The 26,779-nt window shown below is 37.2% G+C and overlaps 2 protein-coding genes across 3 annotated transcripts in view; both read left to right on the top strand.

The window, feature by feature from the left end:
- wb (wing blister) overlaps positions 1-26,779 on the top strand; it is a 96,392-nt gene that overhangs the window by 53,616 nt on the left and 15,997 nt on the right. Inside the window, exon 1 of one of the 2 annotated variants that reach the window (XM_064686054.1) lies at positions 16,130-17,122. The exons of the other annotated variant lie outside the window; for it this stretch is intronic. Coding sequence (XP_064542124.1) covers positions 16,264-17,122 — 859 coding nt within the window. The 5' untranslated portion in view covers positions 16,130-16,263. Of the gene's footprint in view, positions 1-16,129; positions 17,123-26,779 lie in introns of those variants that run through there. 2 annotated transcript variants of the gene reach the window in all.
- Rab14 (RAS oncogene family member Rab14) overlaps positions 14,082-26,779 on the top strand; it is a 67,775-nt gene continuing 55,077 nt past the window's right edge. The window contains exon 1 of the mRNA XM_064686048.1: positions 14,082-14,098. The gene's annotated coding sequence lies outside the window, so the exon portion shown is untranslated. The remainder of the gene's footprint in view (positions 14,099-26,779) is intronic.

The raw sequence follows: 26,779 nt of genomic DNA, 5'->3' as shown, positions 1-26,779 counted from the left end.
CATTCATGTTCTTCGTTTCTCCGAGCTTACAATCAATTCAGTCCCCTTTTCACCCTTTCAGTTCCTTAATCCACATTTAGCTTAACCTTTCTTCAATTTTATGTGCTCAAAACTCTTTTAAACTCAACTAAAGAAGTTTCTTATAAAATAAATCTTCTGTTTGAAGCATTGCCTGCCTGCTCATTTAATAAAATTCGCAGAATTCACGCACTGCACTTAATCTACAATCTTTATCCAGTCGCCGCCTTCATTCAAGCTCTCAGCTTACATTTTCAAGCAACTTGACAACCCTACGAATCATGCGTAAAACGCTTACGCTGTGGCAGTTGCATCTTGGCCAGGCTCGGATCCAAACAACCAATAAATAGTATCAATCACAAATGATCGCAAACGAGACAGAGGCGACTGCGCCCAGAGGGTAACCAACTGGCCAAACTTGCAGCTGTCCCAAAGAGTCCTACCCGATTTGCCCCCTCCACGAGCTTAAGCTTTAGCAGAACAAATAATGATTCATGCGAGAAAAGTAGCGGCAAGAACAGGTTCTAAGTGGCCAAAATGGCACGAAGGGGGGGAAACGAGCAAAACGTGACTGCTAGCTTGGTAGTAGACCCAATCGCTGTCTCTTTTGGCCCGCTGCCAGATCCTTTCGGCACATGTGCGACGAGGCTTTGCGCAGTCGCATTTATTATGGTTCAATAGGTCAACGATGCGTTGAATGAGACGCGACGAGAAGAGACGCAGATGCCATAAGAAGAGATCATTGCATGAAAAATTACAGTAAGACACGTCAATCGTCGCACCGATCTCTCGCAACGAGCCATGTAATGGGCGACGTTCCGTAAATAATGCCCAGACCCAAAACCCGAAACGTTCTCTCATATATGAAGCCAAGGCCCGATTGCGATCGCAACAAATCAGAGAAGTAAACGAAGAAAAAAGACATGTAAGAGTAGAGACAATGCCACACGGGCAGATACCCTGCAGTCAGCTAGCAGGAGCCGAACATATCCAATATACACGAGCTAGTTCTCGTAATCCTACATTTCATATAAAAAACGCACTCTTTAATAATTTCTGTGTTTACTATCTGATCTTTGTAATATTTTAAAAACTTTAAGATGGCATTCAAGTGTGTTTATGTACCATAAATCAGCACTGTAGACTTAAGAATTTTTGGGTTACCTGAGGGAGATTCTGGGAGAATACTTTTTGCTACTGATCGAGCATATATGTAAATGTGTTCGGCTGAGCCTTCAGCTTACTATGTAGCATTGCGCAACGGTTGAGTACCCTTTTTTACCCCTTCCAATCGGTACAGGGTATAAAATGGAGACTCGTGCGCTCTTCGCTGAGAAATGCGCGGACCACCAGAGACAGCTGCGGCATGTTCGTTGCACTCGAATGTTGGACTAGAGGGGAGGGTTCTGGTACAGGGGCCTGTTCGCAGTTTGTCAAAAAGATGTTGGCGTTTTGATAATTTGCTGCACAGCACTGAAAATCTGTGTGTAGGATTTCCTGTTTCAAGCCAAAGTTTTTCCTAAGCTTTATATACTCCATATGTCTCTCCTTCAGCTACGTCTTGTTTCTTCTTTTTTTCTCTTCCTTTTTTTTTGTGGCCGCAACAAATCTGTAGCTGATTTAAATCTTTGCATTTACTTATTGTTAGTTTCCAGTTAGAGGTTTAAAAGATTTCGGTTCTGAGTGTATGTGTGTGTGTGTGTGTTGGTATTTCGTGGGCTTGACTTTGACAACGAACGTTGCAGTTGATGGCAGGTGAGGCTTTTTTCGGCCTAGCAGTCAGCGAGAGAAAGAGAAGGCAATAAAGGATGAAGGCAGCGAAAGATGGCTTTAAAGTGACGCAAAGTTAACTAAATAGGATTTACAGTTCTTGACTGAGAAGCTTAAAAATACTTGCTAGAGCGAAAAGCAGGCAAAAGGTTATTTCTGTAAGATGTAACTTTCAAGCGAACAAAATACTTGATTCTTTAAAGGAATATCTGTGAAATCACTTTAGACTAATAAATAGAAAAATTATACTAAAGCATAAATAGTAGTATTGATTATATTTTTCAGATGTAATAAAAAGAAGTTAATAAAAATATTCGCTACCTTCATCTTAGTTAATTTATAGACAGTAGAACAAAAACGAAATAATAGATCATTTTACCAGTGCTAGAAATCGACTATCAAAACTATCGATAACTTTTCTATATAAAATAAAGCTTACATTATTCTTTAAATTGATTCGTATACGAATATATTCATTGATATTTACTTAAATTACCATCATCATAGAGCGAAAAGCAGGCAAAAGGTTATTTCTGTAAGATGTAACTTTCAAGCGAACAAAATACTTGATTCTTTAAAGGAATATCTGTGAAATCACTTTAGACTAATAAATAGAAAAATTATACTAAAGCATAAATAGTAGTATTGATTATATTTTTCAGATGTAATAAAAAGAAGTTAATAAAAATATTCGCTACCTTCATCTTAGTTAATTTATAGACAGTAGAACAAAAACGAAATAATAGATCATTTTACCAGTGCTAGAAATCGACTATCAAAACTATCGATAACTTTTCTATATAAAATAAAGCTTACATTATTCTTTAAATTGATTCGTATACGAATATATTCATTGATATTTACTTAAATTACCATCATCATATTGACCTATCGACAAATTATGTTATTGAACAAAACTACCATTTTATTATTTTCATAGATCAACTTTTTACAGTGTTGAAAAGGTAGCTTACATGGCTATAAAATTAAACCTTTGACCTAATTTTAAGCTTTTTGGTCCATTGAATATGACTCTTTAAGAAATACTTTGTATTTTACGCTGAATTGTGCTGCAATAGCCAACACTTAACCTTGTTTTGCGTAAGAATGCGACCTCATAATGCCTACAAGACGGCCAGCTTTTATCCCTTCGTCGTGTCGTATTTATAGACTTTACTCATGTCTTTAATTGTTTGAATTGGATAAGATTTAACAAAAGTTTTTGTTGTCTGCTATTTTTGACTGCACTCAGCGCGTGGAGCTATGTAGACCAGAGTCAGACATAGACCCAGACCCAGATCGAGATCCAATGCCAGACCAGATCTTGATTGAGTCCCCGCCCAGCCTGGCCAAGTGCAGTTACGCTTTTGTGCGTGGGGTCTACCCCCCCCCCCCCCCTTCCTTCTTGTTGCGTCTCATTTTGCATACGTAATTTCTATAGAGGCCCCCTAATTAAGTTTTCTGTTGTCTTGACGCAATTCAATGGAAAAAGAAAACTTTGTTATGCGTGGCCCGTCGATTATGGCCCATAATTTCGAGAGCATTTTGTTGTTTTTGACATTTTTATCGCTCACTTAGCTGCTGCCGAAAAAGACAACAAAGAAAAGAAAAGCTTACAAAAAACAAACTAGTTAAAGCTAACGAAAAACCAATCGAAACACTTGCATCAAAATGCGACACACGCATCGCGAAGCATTTACTTTATTGGAAAAAGTAGCAGAAAACTAAGAAGAAACAAGTAAGAGTATTCTAGTCGAGAGAGACCGATCTGTAGATACCCTATAACCAGCAAACTAAAACCCCAGTCCATGTGCTTTTGATTGGTGAGATTGTTTGTCTTTTATAATCTTAACTAGTTGAAGCGAAGGTTAAAATTTCGATATTTATCGATTTTGCTTAAAGGGAGGTTTAATTTCGTTGTTTATCCATCAAGGATAATTAAAAAATATAAAATTGTTATTTTTTATTTATAAAGACTGGGTTACCATAAGGATATCTATCAATTTTGGTAGAGCACAGAAGGAGTTATCGTTTTAAATATGCAATATATATTATTATTCAAAATTATATGTAATGTATGTCCTCAAAGATGTCGCATCTGCCTGTTGCACACATTTCCACAACTGCATTATACCCTTTAACGCTTTGTTTTTGCATGCAGGGTATTAAAAAAATGATTTTCCCGCAGAATGCGGACACACGCAGTGGACGTTGATGGCGACAAACAACATGGTATGGCGAAAGGAGGTGAAGCAGGTGGAGCTGCAGGCACGAACCGGCTGCATTTTCAGGCTTGGCAATTAAAATATTGACAGTTTTTCCATAGTGCGGAATAATAAGTTTTTGGTTTAGGATTTGTTTTCTATATTTTTTCTATATTTATTTATAAGATCTCCTGCTGATGTAGTTTCTGTTTTTCTGTTTCTTTTTTATTGTTGTTGTTGTTGTCGCTTTTGGCGCGAAAGGTTAACGCGACATGTTCATGTGACAATGTCATAGAACTGCCGGCAGTCGGTTGGTCTGAAGCGCATAAATAACTGCGTTTGTGACATGGAATGCCAGTGTTGTCGCCGGGCTGAGACCAGGCTGCGGCAAGGCCTAGTCCCAGACGGCTCTCACTGCCCGTCTGTCTGGGCTGTTGGCCATGTCTGGCGCGGATTGGCCTGCTGCGGCTTCTGCTGGTAGCAAGGTGCGGTGCCCATATGCAGCACTCAAAGCTATTTGTAGCTCACATTGTTGTTGTTGCTGCTGCTGCTGCTGCTTATGGAAAATTTGTAAGATGTTTTCCTTGTGCCGAGTTTCTTTCCTATTTTTATTTTCCATTGCATCACAGCAGATGCGTTGATGTTGTTGTGATAAAAAAAAAAATATTTAAGTGGCAGCAGCAATGGATAATACATCAGTGGGGCAGATATACATAAGTATACTCAAGTGCATGTGGAAAAGATAAGCTCAGGCATTAAGTCTGCAGCTTTATGTTGATTAGTTTGCTTATTCGGGAGCTACAAAATAAGCGAAATGCAAACTGTGGCTAATTAGACGATAGCTTGTCAGTTTTCAAAACTTTTCAGCAGAGATTTTAGATGAAAAACTAAAATTATAATTAAAGTAACTCAGATATTCTCTAAAGATTATACGCTGATATTCAAGAAGTTTCCAGGATTTTAAACAACTTAAGCTATTAGATATGTAAAATAATTGCTAAAATTTTGTCAAATTCTTAGAAAAGAACAGTAGTTGCCGGTCAATCTGAAATGTTAGCAAAAAAATGCCCACTCTTGATCCTTAATATTTGCCATTATGAAAGCGGAACAGAAGATAATTAACACTACATCGCTAACATATGTAAATATTTAATCTAACAGGTGGCGACTCTCCAGATAAGCCAATTAGGCAGCTTCTACAAAAACAACAGAAGAGTGTGAACTGAGTTAAAACAAATCAACAACTCTTTGAAACTAACCATGCCCAAATAAGAAAAGCCAGTATATATAAATATACAGCATACAATTTATATTGTTTATATTGTAGTCAATTAGAAAACAATTCGATTTTTTATGGAAAGTCATTTAAGATACCTGAATAAGCGAGATGCCAGAGATAAAATTTTAAAGAATATTAAATTACATCTAAAAGGTCTCAATATAATCAATTGATTGTATTCTATAAAACAAAAAACTTTCGTAAAAATATTACATTCAAAAGTACTAAAAACTGCATAAAGAGAAGTACTTATAATTAAACTAGACTTAGATTCAAATAGCTGTTATTATTTCGTACAATTCCTATTCAAGAGCGATAATTTTCGTACTTTTAAATGTAATAAAATATTACAATTAATTTAACACACAAAAAAAAACCCTATAAATTCCCACTTAAAAGCCTTGTTGCCAACGCACTTGTCGCTGGCAACATGTGCCCAACCGCTTGGCAACATCAGCTGAGCACACGCAACCTGGCAGCACGGTCGCAACATGTTCGAAGCGAACAGCACGGCTTTTGGTCAACGTCTTCTGATTGGGACAAATCGCGATCAGTTGCAACGAGACGACGCGCGCGTTTGGTTACATGAAAATCGTTCGGCTTCCCCCAAATCGAGACTCGTGTTGCGCTCTCTGGGTTTACGTCTCGGCACCTGAGCGTGTGTGCGAATGTGTACCGTCCGTGTGTACCGTGTGTGTGTGTGAAAATTTGTTTATGCAGAATGCAAAAATAAACGGCAAAAGAAGACACACAGCAAATCATCTTTTCTCCGTATGCAATTCTGCGGAAATGGCAAAAACACACAGAAAAAAAAAATAATAATAAAATCGTATCAGCATTGGAAATGTTGAATTTGTTGATTCTGGCCAATTGCAATTTCAATTGAACTCCAGCAACAGCTCCCACCCCCTTCCCGGCAGGCGGTTACGTTAAATGTTAGTTGGTTTTTATTTTTCACACGGCAACGCGACGCGACGCGGCACGTACGAAGAGACAGAAAAAACAAACATAAAATAAAATCCTTTTCATTTGCCACGGCGATTGAAGCGATTCGATTCGATTGATTGCTTGATTGATCTATTTTTGCACTTGATTTGCGACGCACGCGCCGCCGCCGTTCGCAACGTGACTGGCGCTCCGGTCCAGTTGCAGGTTGCATGTTGCAAGCAGCGACGCGTGGGGGGCTGGCAATTATGTTGATTTGTGCACCGTGCGACTTCATCGATCGATCGATCGTTCGTCTTTCGTTTTACGGAACCGGACCGAGCGATTCTCCAATGTTGATAACGAAAATTTGCAATGCAAAGAAAGAAAATTGATTTGATGATCGCTCGCTGCAGCTCGCTGATCCACTGCAGATCATTATCTTTGGATCTTTTGTTATTTTTTTTAATATTCGCGCGATCGTGACACGCCCACATTTGTGTGGCGATCAAGGTGTTCATTAGCTGGGCGTACATTGCATTCAACACGAGTGTTTACCCGCGAATAAAAAATAATAATAATAACAATAATAATGTAAATTTACTGAAAGAATTTCATATTATAAAGGTGTGAAAATGGATACAATTGATAGTTGCTGCGTGATGTACGAAAAATAACAAATAATTTTAAAATTAATTTCTTAAATTATTTATTATTTATATATGTACAAACAATATTTAATGTGCTCTCTAACGTATAAGTTAGTCAAGAACAGAAACACATTTTATTTTTTATCTATAAAAAAGAAATAAATAACCTTAGGCAGACAAGTAGATAGATTTTCTTGCTAAAGCAAAGGGTATTATAATTTAGTCACTAATTGTAAATTGGATTGATCCAAGTGTAAAAAGATTTATTTTTCCGAAATCAGATGTCAACAGAAATAAAAGATTGGCATTTCCCATGTATAAGACTTTAAAACTAAAACTATTATTTTAAATGAATTTTAATTTGTTTAAAATACAGAATTTTCAAAAACCGTTCAAAATGCACAGAAAAATGATTTATTAAGTTTATTATATTATGGTCCAAAAATGAACCTTTTTGTGTAGGAAAATAGTATTTGAAGGATTTATTGTGAGTTGCTTACATTCTGAATATCTCGAGTATAACCCAACTTATACCTCAACAAATTAGTTATATTCATGCAGCTCGTTTCTTTTTACGTTTCTAAAGATTTCTTCATTCCATTTACCAATCTCTTCTTTATTATTTTTCTAAAGGTAAAAAACAATAAGACTTTTTTTTAAATTAATACCATATAAAATTTGTTCTTAAACTGATCAAACGAATGCAATTAGGAAATAAAATAACTGAAAGCTTTTTTGCAAAGCTATTTAATCTTCGTTTATTTGATCAATTTTAAGTCAAAATCTTGATTGAATATCTGCTTAAAGAATTAAAATCCCTTCGCAAATTTTGACAATAAATCATTTGCTGTATTCAGGTGCTCATTAATCGATTTTCCCAGGCCTGCTACTTCTTGAGCCGTTGCTTATGTAACTCAGCAATTGTGGCCAGTTTTCAAATCGCATTTACATATGTAATTACCCGGAGCTATTAATAAGCATTCAAGTTTGGGTTTTCTGGGCTTTGGCAAATGGCTGTTATAAACAGAAACCTCCTACAAAGGCTCATCTGCTAAAAGGTAAAGCTGATTATATATAAAGTACGAAATCGGTGTTCAAATCAACGGCTAATAGCCACAAAAGATTACACAATGCTAGGCCCATAACTCATTAGTGGAACGCCCTGGAGCTCTATTTAGTAGCTGATTGTCTAGACTTGACTATCGGCGAGTTGTTGTTGTTGTTGAAATGCGGCTGCAAGTGATGATTGGCTCGGACATCCATGATGATTAATGGGCAAGACTGCACAGATTTATGGATGAGCAGTCGCCTTTCTCTCTCTCACACAGTCTCTCTCTTCCTCTCTCTCTCTCTCCTACTCTATTGCTTGGGCCTGCAACTAGTTTTTTATTCTGGGAATGCTAATAGAGCTGCAACTGCTGCTTAATTTGGCCTGAAGCTGTCTTCCCGGAATCTACAGTGAACCTACAGCTTGTACAGTAGTCGTCATTGTCTTAAACACTATTTTTTGGACTCTTTATTTGCCCAACTGACAGATAAAATGAAAATAAGAAGAACATTGCTGTGACATTCCATTAGCTGAATTACGTTTGCCAGTTGACAAAGTGCAACAATGGGGCAATGTTTGCTCTCGCAACGGCGTCAACTGATAAGCTAGGTATTCTATTATTTTGTTAGCTCTTCTTTTTCTAGTTTTTCTTAGTTTTTTGTGACTCGTACATCAAGGTGGCTACACTAGGCGTTACGCCCAGAATTTATGACTCAACTGGCGCGTATAAAGGCGCGTGTTGCCAAAAAAAGATGAAAAAAAAACCACATTGAAATAATCAAAAGGCGGTAATCCAATTAAATGGCTCAAGCCACAGAAACCGGCTGACCCAATTAGGCGCGCTCCTTACCGATCCTCATCGATCGCCGCAGCAGCCACAACAACGTCTTGAACTTGAAAGCGGCGCCTCTCCATTGTTCTTTTTACAGAACCTACTCTCTTTCTCCCTCTCATAAAAACAAGTTCTAACTTTGCTCCCTACATAAAAAAAAAAAAAACGTATATATAAAAAATAAAGATCGCATCGAGTTGATCTAACGGCCGCCCAGCTCAGTCTCAGATCTCTCTGTTGCTCCTTCGCATTGCTCTGCGTTTCAAATTGTAGATCAAAGATCAAGCAAAAAATACTTAAATTGGCATACCAAAGCCACAAGCCTCAGGCCAAGCAGAGCCTTCAGCACAATGAAACTTGGTTACCCTATGATTTGGGTTTCTACGTTGGACAGCTGATCATTGGGCTGGCAGTAGAAATGTGAAGAGCTGGATTTGCGTAGAATCTCTACAAAGTTGAATCTAGCAAATAAAATATTTAAATTAAGCAATTAATATGTATTCAATTGATCGTTTCTTACGTTTTTGATCATATTCTTTAACTGATCATCCCAATGTGATCTATCCATTTGAACATTCTCTATTACTGATCGTATTATACAACTGATCCTCACTTTTAAAATCACGAAATATCACTTAAAGCACAACAAACAGACCTATAAATTTACAATACCCTTTTTTTTCAAATACTACATGCATAGATCATCAAAACTCTTGTGTGTTCTTATTTAAACGATCGCTCTTTTGGACATTAGCCGCGATCGTTTTTATCTCAATCGAACAAAGGCAACGGAAATTTAGCAAATTACTTTAGAAAACGAGCGCATAAATCTAAATTTTCGTTCAGCTGAGTCCAAATGCCTTGATAGTTCCAAAACATATGGTAAACATCATGAAGATCGATGGCGATCTATATAGAGTAGCATTATAATTTTGAGTTTAATTGGTTCCTCAATTGCTGGCGCCTGGCCCCACACACCATCACACACAGCGAGAGGGGAAAAGAGAGAGAGAGAGAGAGAGAGAGAGAGAGAGAGAGTACTTTTGCCTGTCACTCAAATCAACGGATATCAGTTTGAAAGTTTGCAGCTGCTCAAGCTCAGCGCGAGACAAGTGCATTTGAGCCAAGTGATTGAGTCAGTTGGTCAGATAGAGAGTGCGAGAGCTTGATTCATATGCATATGAGTGCTACTTTCTACGCTCGCAGGCGACCCTTTCCCATGGAGCGACACACACGATTAATCACATGACACAGTCGGCAGCCACGATCAGTGATCGTTATCGAAAAAGCATAAACTGACACAAAGTCAAAGTTAAACAATGCAACTTGCTTGAACTCTAAGACTTTTGAATCTCGACTAGACGACGACGACGACGACAACGGCGGAAACAACGAACGTACACTCCGATCATGCTGTGTGCGATCTTGACAATCAAGATCAATATCATGCCATTACAATATTTGTACAAGACGCTGGCTTGGCATCTAGGCACAGACTGACTTTCCAACATACATTAAAAGCCAGCCTGCCTACGGGCTTTAAAAAGGTAAAATAACTACAGAAGGAACCAATATTTTAGTTAACGAAATCCGAATGCCCTTTCTTCAATTCAAATGAGGCTACAGTTCGAACCAGCTACTTCATTTTACTACGAACTCTTTTAACTAATCTAATTTATAAATCTTGTGCTTTAATAAATATCTTTTTAAGCCGTTTTTAGTGTATACAGAGATTTCTAGCTGCAATTCTTCTGCACTAAAAATCAAATTACCTATGGTAATATTTTACAGAATTTCTACTTAGTTTGTAGACTTTATGTCTATTGAAATTTATTTTCTCTAAACGGGAAAGCCAATTAATTTTCTCAGTGTGGGTTCTTCAGATAAAGCTGTATCATCTTCTTAGCGACTTGGTTCATTAGCAAATAACTTTTACTAGTTATACGGCGACTGTTATTGCACAGTTGTAGTATCCGCAGCTAGTATATTACCTAGATTATATAGACAAACACAACCGTCTGGGGGTATGTTAAACAAATTAGCCTGAACCTAGGCCAATGGTTGAAGCTGTTGCCAGAGAGCGTTTGCATGCCCGTCTGGCCTGCCCTCGCCTGGCCCGGTCTGGCCTGGCCTGGCTGGGATCGGCTGTCCCGGAAAATGCTATAATTATGCAATTCCTCAAAGGCGCTGACGGTGGTCCCCACTTCCCTCCGACCAGCCCCTTGCCTTGGCTACTCTCTCAGACTATATAATCTGCAAACGGTGCGCGCGCGCGCCTTTCGGGGCATCGGAAATTATTGACTGGCAGTCAAAGGAGTTAAGGCCTTCAAGTAAATTGCTGTAAATCTTTATTTGTGCAGCTACTTAAAGACTTGGGCCACAAACTATTCAGCTGGGGTTAACAAGCCGCCAGCGATTAAGTCATTTCTTATGTGGGCTCATTATTTTTTTTTTTCCTTCTTTTTTCTCTGTTTTTGTTAGCCCCCTCGCAATGCGTAGCTATTGCTACTGTGCGCCGGCAACCCTCAGATTCCCCTACTGCATTGCAATTTTTCACAGTCTAAGCCAAAAATTTAAAGCCGCGACAAACCCGTTTGGTTACCTCGGGCAAAGCAGTTGCTACTTAGACCTGCAAATTGCCCGCAACTTTGTTAGTGAAATATTTTTTTTTATCTTGACAATGCGTTGTCACTTGGTCGAATGAAGTGTGCGTGTGTGTGTGTATTGAGTGTGTGTATGTCTATGTGGACTGTTTCCGTATTTGTTCTAATTAAAAGTGACAATTCGACGTAATTAGCTGGCGGCTATTTTTAACACTTCACTGATTTCTGTTGGCAGCAAAAAGGACACAGCTTCTTTTTTTCGAAAGAGATATCAAATTTCTACCAATTATTGATTTGGTTAGCTTATTTAGTTAATTAGCGTTGACAGCTTCGATTCTGTTGGAGAAGCTCCCGAAAACAGAAGTAGATAAATTTAAAAATGTATTTAGAAATGAATTTTGTTGACCATACTAATCCAATAGAAATCTTTTTGAGAAAATTCTTCAATAAATACCTCTCATCCCTACCAAATATTTCACACAATTACAATATCACCAAAATATCTCTCAAAGAATACTTATAAGTAACCATGATTTCAGAGCCATAATAACAATTGCTTATTAAAAGATTGCAAGTCTCGCATCGTCTTGAAGAAATATGTCAAGAAATCAACTATCCTAACAAACTTCTTTGAAATAAGGCTTATGTTATTTTAGAATTAACATCATTTTTCTGATTAGAGATCTTTCAAATCGTGCAATTTGCAATCACAACCCAAATCGTTTCATTGTCTGAAGCATCACATCATGAACTCAATCTTGATCTTTCCAATCAAAACAATCGCAGATTGTTTTAAAGTAAAATAACAAACAAAAAAATAACATTAACTTAATTTTCATGACCCAGTTCCCTTGTTCTTATCCCGCACAGCCTTTCACCAGGCTCCCGCTGTGCCATGCCACATATATGTCCCAGTTAACTGTGTTCACTGGGAAATTGCTCAATTCAAATGGGGCTCATCGCCAAACACACACATTTTCAGCTCCAATTGCAAAAAAAATAGAAATACAAAAAAAGAGAAGAGAAGCAAATGTCTTCATTATTAAAATTGATGAGTGTACATGACGCTGATGTGTTCGAAGTGGTAGCCAATGAGGCTCTAAATCAAATCATTAACATATATCCCCCTCCGCACTTTAATTTATAAAGTGTACAACAAAACGAAATCGAAACGTGCCAAACAATTCAATTGCAATTATGCAATCAGAAAATATAAAAAATAAAAAGATTGGAAAACGAGAAATGAAACCATTCCTATGGAGCGCTACATGTGGCCATGTCCAGTCGAGACGGATCAGACGGATCAGCGGGTGGTGGTTGGTTGGTTGCTCTGGTGCCGTCAAATGCACTGCCAGATATTAAAATACTTTATGACCGGCACTTTGCACTATTCTCAACGGTTTTTGGTTTTGTGGTTTTCATTTTCTTTTATTTTCGGTAGGCGTTAATAGATTAGCTTTTTTTTAGGTGCATACAAAGTGAATGGTGGAAATGTGCGAAATGTTCAACAATTTTCTAATTGGGTTAAGCTACAAAACAAATGAAGATTCATGTGCCGAGTGGTGTGGCCCGGACAGACCGAAGCAAACAATGTTGCAAGCAGGTGGCAAAACCAAATTTCCTGAACTTAGGAAACTGTTTGAAACAAATCATAAAACGAACTTCCCTCGCATAGACCACAACACCAAATATGTATATTAATGTGACCTGAACTGGTCTTGAAATCAAAGCTGCATTTCTCAATAAAATGTTTGGTGATTCGATTTAAAGTTCGAACCGGCTTCCTGCCTTGGGTTTCGGTTTGTTAACATGGTTATCAACACTCATAAGTCCAGGTTTTGGCTCAAACCTTACTTTGCCAGATATTTTCGAGTCGGTTTATCAGCTTTAAATAAGTTTTATTTTCCGCTGGAATCGAACAATGCCTTCTGATCTCTACCAAGCGAATGACTAAGGGAAGGGTGTATAGTTACTATTATGTAACTTATATGCAAACATTTATTATTCTACTTATAATAATTTAAAGAAGTCTGGGCTAAATGTAATCTTCACCCAACATTAGATCATACCAAATTTTGATACATAAACCCAAGTTAAAACCAAATACATTTTTTAAAACAATTACTTTTGTGTGGATTTTGATTCAATTGTTTGTTAAGCAACTATTTTGGCTGAAGGTTCGGTTTATATTAAAAATTAATTGAATTCCTACTTCAAAGCAGATCTCTTCAAGTTCGGTTGAATAAAATTTTGTTAAACTAAAGATATAGTATGTCACAATTTCCTTGAGACAGCGATAGAAAAGCTCCTATTAAACTAGTTGATCTTATGGCAATTACTGGAAGTGAGAAAACAAACTCTGCAGCTGTTTACATTCTATGTAAAATTCTTTTTATCCAGAAGCTCAATCTCTTTTTAGCAACATGAGTACTTTTATTTACCTGCCAAGAAACCAACCCGTATCAAAAGAAAAATTTGTAATGCCAGCGAATGAAGAGAAAACACAATTCGCATCACTTACAAACAAGAAGTTAAAGGGCTATGCCAGAATCAATTAGTCCGCAATTTCAGAATTAATTATATACGCACACAGATCTGACATATTTCAGATTTAACATTAATTTGGCACTAAACTGTCAGATCAGAATGGTCACAGGGAGAGAAAAGCGACGTATGTGCACACATACATACATATATACTCATGTCTCGAGCACTTTGCACTCAGCGCTGTTTACACAACAGGTAAATGTTGCCAGGTAAAATAAAAACGGTCCAAAGTTGAGCAACGGGCAAATGTCCAATTTAATTGTAATGTGAGAAATTTAAATAAGGTAGCCGCCAAATGCGGCTCAGATGCTGAACAATGACTAAGAAACCTCAAGCGAAGATGCCAAAAGAATACAAAAATTATGAAAAAAAAAAGAGTTAAAAATGTTTCATTTTTTTATTGTTGTTGCTGTGGCGTTTGTTGTTTGGTTTGTTAAAAAAAGATCAAATAACAAAAAGCCGCCAAAATTCAATGGAAAACAAAAGCTCACTTATTTGAAATTTGTTGTTATTTGTTGCTCTTCTCTCTTCAGAGGCAACTAATTTTCCACTTGTGTGTGTGTTGAGGGAAACCAAATCCATTGGGGCCTAGACCCATTTGTGCATAGCCCCTTTTATTTTTGAATTTTTTTATTTTTTTGCTGATTTGTCAGTTCATGTTTGATTATTTACGATCGTTTGTTCAGCTCTTTGATTGCTGAAATATACTATTTGATGCTCATCATAGGCTTGATATTATTTTTATGGCTCATATAACTGGAGATACCGAAAACCTTTATTGTATTTCGCTTACCGTCCGCAGTTCCATTCGAAATTTATTACATCACGATCTCTATTTTAATTTTTTTCCTCTTGCTGTTTTTTTGCTGCTTGAATTCTTCAGATCTACTTTGTAGTTTATGGTCAAATTTTTTTTTTTCGTTTTGTATACTATGCGAATTTTGTTTGCAGCTGCGCTTCCTGGAAAATACTCAATTTCTATCAGCAGATGACGCTAGAATCCCCTTTGGAAACGTATAGATAGACAATAAGTATATAAACAATTTCATAATAAAGTTTTCGACACAAGTTTATGAGTTTTGCGGTACAAATTTATGCGTTTCGTATAGCTTTAAATTTGTTATGCGTTGGGCCCTCAAGATTTGCCCAAGATAATCTATTCGAGTTTTTTATTTGTATATCTTTTGAAACTGTGCCGCAGTCTGAAATTTTTATTGTGACTAATCTCTTGCTTTTGGACTCACAATATTCTGAGTTTTAGTCAAAACAAACACAAATTGTAACAAATTTGTTCAAAAGCATTTGCTTGTTTTTTTTGTAGTACTCTACTAATTAGCTTAGACAGAGAGAGAGAGAGAGAGAGCCCACAAATACCCACACGTCCGTCTGTCGGGTTTTGTGGATGTTTGCCTATGCTCCAAATTGAAATTGTAAATTATTATTTGTTTATTTACAAGTTGTCAAAAGTTTTGTTGAAAAATGTTGCTAATGTCTAAACTGCAATGTAGCAACAAATTTTCTATCAATTTTTCCTTATTCGCTGTGCTAATTGAGATATGGGTAATTATAGCTTGAGAACGGAAGGCATAGATATGTGCTTAACAATGTTTAGAAATTAGGGAATCTACTTAAAACGTTTCGATTTGTTGAATATCGAGAGCTCATAAACGTATTAAAACGTTGAAGATCTTATAAAACAAATTTTCGAAAATTTCTGCAAATTTCATTAAAAAGATTGGTGAATTTATTTAGATACTACTTTATATACTAAAAAGTTGAAGAAGTTGATCATTATGAGAATTCCTTAAAATTGCATATAAGAATGCCTTAAAATGTAATAATTTTTCTTCAAATTTTTCAAATATACGAAAATATATTATATATTCCACGCGTAATCGTAAATCTTTGCGACTTAAACTTCACGCTGCAACTGACAATTGTTCTTAAAAACAATAGACAAGTTCCACCACAAAATTCCCCCAAAATCAACAAAAATGAAAGCTTGCCCCTCAATAAATTATCAGTAAAATTCAGTGTGAAGAAAATGTTCTATAACTCAAAGAAAACCACAACCAAAACGCGCCGTAAAATGTGTGAAAACTCATTGAGAGGCAACAAATACTAATTGAAAAAAGAAAATATTCAGAAATGAAAAATATGTCAGCGTCTGACAAACGAACTGTCAAAATGACAGACGCGTCAATAAAGCAACAACAGCAACGAAAACAACGACAACGAAATGCATCTACACCAACAACAATAACAACAACAACAACGGCAACAGCAACAAAATTGCTGCATTTATGCATCTATCTAGTCTGCATAACACACACACTGCAACATGCAGCACATCAGCGACAGCTGCAACATGCAGCGCCCGAGGGCAACATGTTGCAACAGCAGCAGCTACAGCAGCAGCTACAGCAGCAGCAGCAGCAGCAACAACATCAAACAACTAGTGTAAATAGCAGTGTAAATATCAATATAAGCAGCAATTTCAATGAAATTGTCACCGCCACGGCCACGGCGACGGCGACGGCCATGGCGACGGCGACGGCGACAGCAACACTACGCACAGCAACAACAGCAACGGCAACAATGGCAACAACGACGCCAGCGCGTCGCAAATGGCGTCGCAAGTTCGCCTATGCCACAAATCGCAATGCGAGCAGCAACAGCAACAGCAAACGACGCAAGCTGTTGCGGCCGCATCATTATCAGCGCAATGTGACGCATGCAACGCGCACAACCACAGCAATGGCAACAATTGCAGCCAGTGCGAGCGCAACAACAGCAACAACACTGATACCAAAGATACAACAGCAGCAGCAACATTTTAGCTATCGCACCCGCTTGCAGTCCAGCTTTCAACAGCAGCAGCAGCAGCAGCAACAACAACATGTTGCTGGCGTGCAGCAGCAGCAACAGCAGCAACAACAGGAACAACATGTTGTGGCTATAACGCCGCGACCGCCAAAGCAACAGCAACATGGCTTTGCCCTGCTGCCTGCCACCTACTATCAGCAACAACAGCAACAGCAACAGCACCAACAGCTCTTTGGCAATCTGAGCCGGCAGCAACAGCAACAGCAGCAGCAGCAACACTTTCTCATACACCCCGGCAACAACAACATTGTGCTGTACAGCAACCTGGACTCTCTGCCGCCCTGTCCGCCTGGCGTGCGTCTCATGCCGCAACATTTTATACCCCTGCGCCCAACAACAACACAGCGCTCCCGGCAACGCGGTAAGCAAATTCACGCACTCACGATTCATGTAATTGTCGCGATGACTGCAGCGCTTGAATAAAACTCTGTGCACAAAGCAGAAGTAGGCAAGAAAAAAAAGGTGTTAATTACGCTAATAAAAATTGCATTCGCTTCGTTTATGGCAGTTAATGTGTTTGCCCACTTAAATGGCAAACGGGCAACAGGCAAGCGTCACCGCGTCATGCTATCTGGCGCCTCAATTGCCTATCTACCAGTATAATTACCTACCCCGCTGGCCTGAGCCAAGTTAGAAAGCCTGCCTAATTGGCCAAAAGCAATTGGCATTTTGCCTGCCAGCGGCTTGAACTGGCGCCAAATTGTCCAAGTCCAAGCCGTAGGTGATTGCGACAAATCGAAAGTTGAAGTTTAAACTCTAAGAGGAGGTCGCCTTAATAAAATGGGATTAAAAACATTCGAAATGCATAAAAGTAAATGTCAAAAAATGTCAAAGGGAACCATAATTATGTTCATAGCTTGAGTATACAGAGAATCTATCACTATTCATAAATCGCTTGAGTTTTAGGAAAAACTCTCACAACCAAGAGAACATACTTTGTTAATGAAAAGTAGAAAGTAATATAGTGTTAACAAATATATAGCACAATTCTTATTTCGAAAATGTTTATTTGTAACTTCTTATAGCCGAAAGATGTTTTATTTTATAAATATATTTTTTATACATTTATATACATTTTATAAGTTATTCACAAAAGAAAAGTTGTATATATTCTATATACTATCTATGTCATTTCGAAAAACAAATTCGCACTAGAGTCAAGGAAAACTACGATCGATTTTATATGTATGTCCTAACCAGCTTCTTGCCTAATGAGCACCTCTTAAATTCTTGCACTTCACAACAATTAGTCTCAAAACAAATTCAAATTCAGCTGTTGACAATTAGAAAGCAATACTCATGTCATTTATTTAAACTAAGTTTTCAAATCAAAAGTGATGATTAATTATCTTGATAATTATAGCCAGAGCAATATTTATTGATATTTCATTAATAATTCTTTGTTGGCCACCGATTTTTGCTTATGTAATCGAATCACTCAACGAATTTGCAAGCAAATCAAATTACACGAACATTCAAATGCAAAAAAAAAAATTGGTGTTGCAAATTTGATTGGGCTACCCGAAAGAGTTGTAGTCGGGGGTCTATTGATAGATTGTCTCGGCGTTGGATGTTTGGCGCCTTGTTGCGCCTGGTCAATTAGCATTTTGGGGGAGCACAGACAGTCGACAGACAGGCCGAAAACGAGCACGTTGCTGAAATTAGAGAGCCAGTTGCTCAGCGCCGACTGTGGGCGCATTTAAATAAGTATTTTCGACATGGAGCGCAGATGACATTCGCCGCATAGAGATGTGTTTAAAAGGAATATATGGTTAGATGACTTGACTTAACTATTGTTGGGCGAAGTTGTGGGAGCCCAAGCTTCTTAAATTGTGTAATGGGCTTTAAAGTCGCCACGCCAATCCCAGTCATTCAGCTGAAGCATGCCACATGAGAGAAAACCAACCAGCTAGCCACAAATATTGACTGTCTCAGCGTCTTAGATCTTAAAACGAGACGACGAAGAGAGAGAGCGAGAGAGCGAGAGAGAGAGAGAGAGCAAGACACTCAGCTGGAGCCGAGCAACACCTACATGCTGCACTAATCTAGAGTTCCATGGACAGAATTAAGCAACATGTTTCGGGCAGCGTTGATTTGTTTCTCTTTTTTTTTTTAATTACAACGAAACGTGCCACAAAAACAAACAATGTGCTCGCTAATTGCGCATAAAGCTTCACCAAAGACAAAAATTGAGAAAAAAAAAATATTACAAAAACAAACAGGAAAAAACACACGCCAAGACCATGTAAAAGAAGCGGGGAGAACGGCTTACGGGGGGGATTCTGTAAGAGTAACAAACTTGAAAACGTAAGCGGAGCAAATGGACGGGCAAACAAACCAAACCAAAACAAAACAAAACAAGACAAGACAAAGCAAAACCAAAGCAAAGCAAACAAATGAGGCAAATGACAAATGCAAGTGTCAAATTTGTAGACACGACAGTTGTTGAGTTGACATTAAGCTCCAGTGGCTCACAAACTGTAAGACCAGAGCCGAATTAAATGTTTATGGATTTACAATTATTGGGAAATTTGTTGAGCACTTTAAAAGATGACAAGAAATATCAGCACAAATTGACAGCTCGAGAGTTTGAAAAGCACTGGTGTATGAAAAACTGAACAGATGTTATTCTGAGTAAAATTGGAAACGCTATCAGAAAAAATATGAATATAATATATTCATATTTCTATTATTATCCGAAACTTGAGCCCATTAAAATAAACAGGTAATATAGGTAGATCAATTAATATGATAATCAAAATTACAGATAGGCTTTAACTGAAAGTTAACTTAGTCACAAGTTACGAACATGGATCGCCGTACTAAATAGTCTTATAAGGTTAGAGAATTATTGTTACCAAGTTAATTTAATTTTGATATAATATATTACGTTTAATTATAGTATAGTATAATTATATATAGTACTAGCGGGTATAACCCGGCCTTGCCCGTGGCACGTATGTTATAAAATCAATGTTTTTAAAAAGCTTTGAAAATGATTTTGAAACTGATCGGACAAAAAAAAACTTTGAAATGCATTTTCCACCGAAGGAGTTTAGATTTTGCGAAAATGTGAAACACGTCTCAAATGATTTTTCTTATAGATCTTTGGAAATAAATTTGAACACAATACGTCATCCACCAAATCTTCGACCCCCATTTGCACCAAGGAGGGATGGATTTTTCAAAAAGTGTGAAACACCCCTCAAATGAATTTGAACATAGATCTTTGAAAATGAGTTTGGGGCCGATCGGATGGTAAACAAAAAACTTTCATACAACCGTTTTCCGCCAATTTACCACTGTTGCGGGTGGAATTTCCCAATTCGATGAAATACGTATTCATTAACTTCTTATGGAGAGCTTTTAAAATAAGCTTAAAGCAAATCGGACATAACTTAAAACTTCGCACAAAAAATCTTTGAGTGGCATTCCACCCGAAAAAGTTTGGATTCTGCGAAAAGTGTGAAACACGTCTCAAATGATTTTTCTTATAGATCTTTAAAAACGAATTTGAGCGCGAAACGTCACCCACCAAATCTTTGACCTCCATTTCCACCAAGGAGGAACGGATTTTTCGAAAAGTGTGAAACACCCCTTAAATGAATTTGAACAAAGATCTTTGAAAATAAGTTTGAGGCCGATCGGATCGTTAACAAAAAACTTTCATACAACCGTTTTCCGCCAATTTACCACTCTTGCGGGTGGAATTTCCCAAATCGCTGAAATACGTATTTATTAAGTTCTTATGTAGAGCTTTGAAAATAAGTTTGAAGCAAATCGGACACAACTTAAAACTTCGCCCAAAAAATCTTTGAATCGCATTCCCCCCGAAGATGTTTGAATTCTGCGAGAAGTGAAAAACACGTCTCAAATGAATTTTCATATAGATACTTGGAAATAAATTTGAGGGCGAAACGTCACCCACCAAATTTTTGACCCCCATTTCCACCAAGGAGGGATGCATTTTCCAAAAAGTGCGAAACACCCCTCAAATGAATTTGAACAAAGATCTTTGAAAATAAATTTGAGGCCAATCGGATGGTAAACAAAAAAGTTACATACAAACGTTTTTCGCGATTTTTCCACACTTGCGGGTGGAATTTCCCGAAACCCCGTCTTAACGTGCACCTACATCACATAAGGTAACTACAGTGAAAATTTCAGCTTCCTAGCTCTTACGGTTTGGGCTGTGCGTTGATCACCAATCAGTCAGTCAGTCAGTCAATCAGTCAGTCAGGACAAACAGTTTTATATATAGAGATATAGATATTTATCCTAAAAGCTGGCATATTTACAGAAAATTTTAAATGATCAAAAATATTTTTCTACATTTAAAAAACCTTTACCCTAACAATATTAATTCTGAAATAGGGCAAAAATTATGGAAAATTTTTTTTTATTTCTAAATAGGTATTTAATAACGTTTCTAACTATTAAAACAAAAGACTTGCTAGTTCTTCCTTTCTTTGTTTTAGAAATCAAGTCTTGTTTTGAGAAAATATTTGTCAATTAAGAAAAGCATATAACTTTTAACGACTTAGAGGTGATATGCTGATAGACTGATATTCAGGTCGAAAGACGGCTTTTCATAGAAATCGTTTTCTTTCCCGACTAGATTTTAATTATCTAAACACATTATGAATCTAGTCTAGGGATGCGAGCCTGTCTCTCCAAATCAAGAACTTCGTCTGCCACTCGAGCCTGTAATCCACATCGTAGATATTGGCATGGAGAAAGATCTCAAAAGCCCGCCCATGTTTGTACATTTGTTTCCCCTCCATTTGAAAAGATCAACATTACCACAGGTCCCACTTAACCGAACACTTTTACGGTTGCAAGCAGCCCGCACCCCTTTCCTTCTCCACGAGTTCAGCTCTTGAAGCATATGTTATGCCAACTTTTTTGCCGCTTCAACTGGCAGGCCAAAAAGTTGCCGTTTCATTTAAACTGCCGCTTCGTTGTTTACGCATCGGCACAAACAACAGCAACATCAGCAGCAGCAACAGCCGCCGCCGCAGCAACTGAGCCCAAAAGACACCAAGACTGAAGACGGCGAAAAAAAAGGCAACGCCATGAGAGAAAAAAAATCATTTGAAGTGCATAGATCAAAGTGACCGAGGCGCCAGTTGAGTTTATTGTTGTTGTTGTTGTTGTTGTTGTTGTTGTTGTTGTTGTTGTTGTTGTTTGTTGTTATTGTTGCTGTTGTTGCAGGCATATTTCAGACTTATGTCTGTTTTGCGTTGTTGATTTTGGCCCACGGGGCAGGCGTCAGCGTCATCTCTCTTGTCTCTGACCTCAGACAACCCGGCACACGTTGTGGGGGCCACTGCGATTCAACGTTGTATTTCAAGTCAAAATTACCAAATAAATATGAAAACGTGACTGGCCAAAAAAGATAGTACGACGAGTAGAGTTATTTCTGGCTGCACATAACTATGGTACATATATTATGTGTAGCATATGTTGACAGACAATAGACCGAGTTAAGCTTTCAAGAAGTGAAATTCTTCTTTATATTATTTAAATTTCCCTAGCGCTGATTAACCTCATTCAGTTCATTTCCAATCCAACCACAATGAATGAAACTCAGAAACACTTCAACGTCGGCTCCACACGTGGTCTTTCACACAAGGTTTCGTATTTCCGGTGTCTTGGCTGGCTTTTTTATTTGATGCTCTATAAAAAGGCATTATAAATTTTTCGTGAAGTGTGTAAAGCATTGAAATAAATATCCCTCGATATGATACATAATGAGCTTAGGCAGTTTTGATGTTTTCTTATTCAAACTTGGAAAATATGCGTTTTACTTACAAATTGTTTTAATAAGAATTCCTTTATCTTGCATAATATCTGCGCAATTCATTATCAACAGCGTGCTACTGCTTATATTATGTATCTTGTCTGGGAATATTTGGCCAAAATGTTGATTTATTAAAACATTGTGTGCTTGAGATTACGAAAATATATTTCATGTTGTCTTAACTGCCTGAGGAATTTTTTATCAACATCAAGCTACTATATATCTATATTTTCTAGGAATAATCAGCCAAAATGTAATATTTTAAACCTTTTGTATGCCCGGGATTACGCTAATATATATTAGTCTTTAATTTTTAATGATATCCGAATTTCCTGAGCAATTTATTATCAACATTCAGCTTTATCATGTTGCATGTCAATTATATATAGTAATATTATATATATAATCATCCGTAATTTGTATTTATTAAAATATGCCTGTGAATATGATTACTTGGCGCTCATCTGTCAAAGGGTATATAATATTTGTGTACTTCAAAAATAAACCTACTTTCATCATTTTTAATTTTAATTGGAAATTGATTAATAATGCATGTCTGGCATATCTCTCATATCTTCACGTTTATCTCTCTTTCTCTCTCGCTGGGTCTCCCGCTCTTAGCCACTAATTTGACATTTATTTGTAATTTTATACGTTGCACTCGGCGGGAAATTTTGTTGTCTGTGTGTAGCATGTTAACTGTTAAGCACCCAACATTATTTTTCTTATCTGCCATACAATTTTTCGATATCGCGCCCCATTCGCTTGTCACAACAAGCGCAGCAACACCTTAAAAAATGTTTCGCTTATTTCCCGACATGATCTCACACATAGTTTTTGGCGGCGCTCGCAAAAGATATTTATGACGCCGCCTCTTGAACATTACGAAAAAAAAAAATAATATTAATGCTTAATTTAAGCGTCAGAAAAATAATTCGCTTGCATTTTTATTTGTAAGCTAACCGGTTTTCCACGCTTGATAATCAGATTTAATGAAAATTGAATAATAAATATTATCGCGCGCAAAATTATTCAAAATTACAGCTGCCAACGGTGTTTGTGCCGGCAACAGTGGGTTAATGTTTCTATACACAGAAGCTGATTTTATAAAAACAAAAAAAACTATTATAATATTATTGCAAATGTAACTAAAGTTAAAAAAAAGTTTAAGGTTTTGAGATCTTAAAATATTTGCCAGCTTAAAAATATTCTTTTCAACAATTTTTTTTATATAAAATCAATTTTTTCAACCATACATTTTTTTATAAAATTGTTAATAATATTGAAAACTTTTAAAAATTTTAACTAAAAATTGATGGAAATCAACATTTAAATTGGCAAATTTGAAATCTTTTTCGCACGTCTTAAAGTTTCAAAAGCAACTGCATAAATTATGTTTGCCGCATTGATAGAAAATGCATTGCATTCGCATTAAAAACTATCGAGACTATTCAAATTGCCCATAAAACGGGTTGCATCTTTCTAGAGCCAAAAAACAACTTTCACACTTTTCACACACACTTAGAGAGCTCTCGCTGTCTAGACTGCAACTTCTCACGTATTTAGCCAAACTATCTCCACATGCCATAAAAACGTCAAATTGAATTTTATTTCAATTAACGAAACTATTTGCCCAAAAAGCAAAAAAAAAAAAGCGCTCAATAAAAAAGTAAACAAAACCAGATACAGACTTAAAATTATGCACGCTATCAAAAAAAAAAAAAAGGAAAAAGAGAGACAAAGTCTGCAGCCGGCGGCGATTCAAGTCTTGAAGAGCAACAACTTCTCCAGCAGCCAGGCAAAAAAATACCGAAAAAAAACCTAAGCCGAAAACCATTTAACAAAACACTTTGGGGCATTGTCGAGGGAGTTGCTGGCGATGCAGTTTAAATATTTGATAGTCGCGCTTAAATTAAAAATACATGTCGCAAATAAAGATAAGAAATTGCCAGACAAAGTTTCAGACATAAATGTTACGAGCAGCGATCAAAGACTCCTCCGCTGCACTTACCCCTTGCCTATAAGAAAAAAAGTTAATTAAAATTGCCAAAAGTTCGCCTGTTGTAATTAAAAATCAACTGCAATTAGGCAAAAACACGTCACGGCCTACAAAAGTTTACAGATTTGTTTTCCATTTTTTTTGGCAATGCCCATAAAAAACCTATATTTAAATTTCGCAATTATATTTTTGCTGTTTTTTGTATTCTCACGGCAAGAATTGACAAAATGTTTAGTTAATTTGGTGACTTTAAAAGGTCAACAATTAAAAAGGTTAAAACTGCATTTAACTTTTTATCATAAACAATTCAATTAATTGTATGTCTTTCAAAATATACTTTTAGATTATATCTTTAACATCTGTTTAATTCATTTTTAAGATTTATCTCTATCACAAAATTCTTTTAAATACTCTAGCAGAAAATTTTAATATATTATAATGTTTTTTTCCCTCAAACCTAGTTACACTTTATATTTTAACATCAATATGTCATGTAATTGTAGCTAGTCCCATATGTGTTGGTGTTGGTGTTGATGCTGATGTTGTTTGCCATGCTGTGCAAGACACACAAATGCACAGACACACACATGCACACATCATGTACACCCAGAAGACACACCCACAACATTCGTTGTGGCTGACACACATGTAACTTTGCATGTCGTGGACCAGCAGACAATCAGGCAGACAGGCAGACCAGATAGACCAGGCAAACCCAGACAGACCCGGGCCAAGCTATATTAGATCCCGAGACCCGGAGAGAGAGAGATAGATACATATATATATATGCACACACCCATAGAAACTAGGGGCCAAACTGAATCTGGGTGCGAGATTCATGGCTGGGCTGGTCGAGCGATCGGCAAAGTGACAGGAAATGCAATTTGAGCCCCGCCAAACATTTGACTGGGTTCATTTTGATGGGCGAAAGTGTGCCCAGGCCCAGGCATATGGCATATGGAGTACATTGGAGTAAATTGGAGAGCTTGCGGCTGCCGCTTCTGGTGGGTGTTACCAAGTGGGCGTAGCTAAGAAAAATCTCTCTCAAGCTTAATGGCAATTGCTTAATTAAGCGCGTTCAAAGGTTTAAATTGAGCACCAAATGTGAAATAAATTTAAAAGACTTGATGGCAAATTTTCCACACAACTAAACTGTACGATATGATATATACTCGTATTCGGTATAGAAAACTATATCCTAATCCGACTTGAATTGAATAAACAATTTTAGACTGAAGGGTACGAAGAGCAAACGAAAAACAAATGTTATTAACTTCTAGCTTGTTACTCTCAGATACCTAAGTCATAAAGCAGCATTAAATAATTTGTTTTTAACAAATCAAAAGAAAATGGGGCATATGTTATATGTAAAGTTTTCTATAGACAATACAAATTTAATTATAATTTAAATAGGTCAGAGTGTCGCATATTGACAAGGCAATTGTCGCTTTAATGTCCAATTTCTTTGCCATTTATAAATACGTTTACTGGGCCACATGTGCCGGCACTGTCATCATCATAATCTTAGACAGCAGCAGCTAACTGCACCCAAGACCATGAACACCAACAACTGTTGGCCTGTTGGCCAGGCCAAAAAGATCCGCCAGCTAGTTGGCCCGTTTTGTGGGTTGCGCGTAGGCAGCACCACAAACCGCCCACATTTGCATAGAGTTTCATATAGAGCCGGGGCGACAACCGACAAATGCGACGACGTCGGCGCAGGATGCGATAGACGCCAAGGAGAGTAGCAAGAGGGAGAGGGGAATGCAATGGACTCGGCAGACAAGTCTGCCAGTACGTGAACGGGTAGGCATATACGAAAATAAATTCATTCATAAATCCGGTAAAACCAACGCAAAAATTTTCAAATTGATTGCGCGATCCTATAAAAAAAAAACTAAATATGTTAACATACAGAAATATGCCTAAAGACTGAAGAAATAAGCGTTAAGATCAGACGGAAGTTTTTGTACGCTTACTTCAGCTTTTCAGAGGGATGTGTCTGTGAATGGGGGCCATGATATAATGCGCCAAGAATGTTATTCTTAAAATACACAATCAAATAAAGTAGCTGATCATATATGAACATTATAAAGGTTCATTAAGAAAATATTTCAATTGTGACTAATATATCAATACTAAGATGGATCTATTAATTTTCTGCTTAATATCGATTTATATAAATATTATTAGAACTTTCACAAATGAGAATTTTC

Source organism: Drosophila montana, unplaced genomic scaffold, assembly GCF_035044405.1.
Source record: "Drosophila montana isolate Dmon_TW-CO22-7 unplaced genomic scaffold, ASM3504440v1 contig_312_1, whole genome shotgun sequence".
Taxonomy (NCBI): Eukaryota; Metazoa; Arthropoda; class Insecta; order Diptera; family Drosophilidae; genus Drosophila; species Drosophila montana.
The sequence above is the reverse complement of the archived record's forward strand: the minus strand, read 5'-3'. Positions and strand labels throughout refer to the sequence as shown.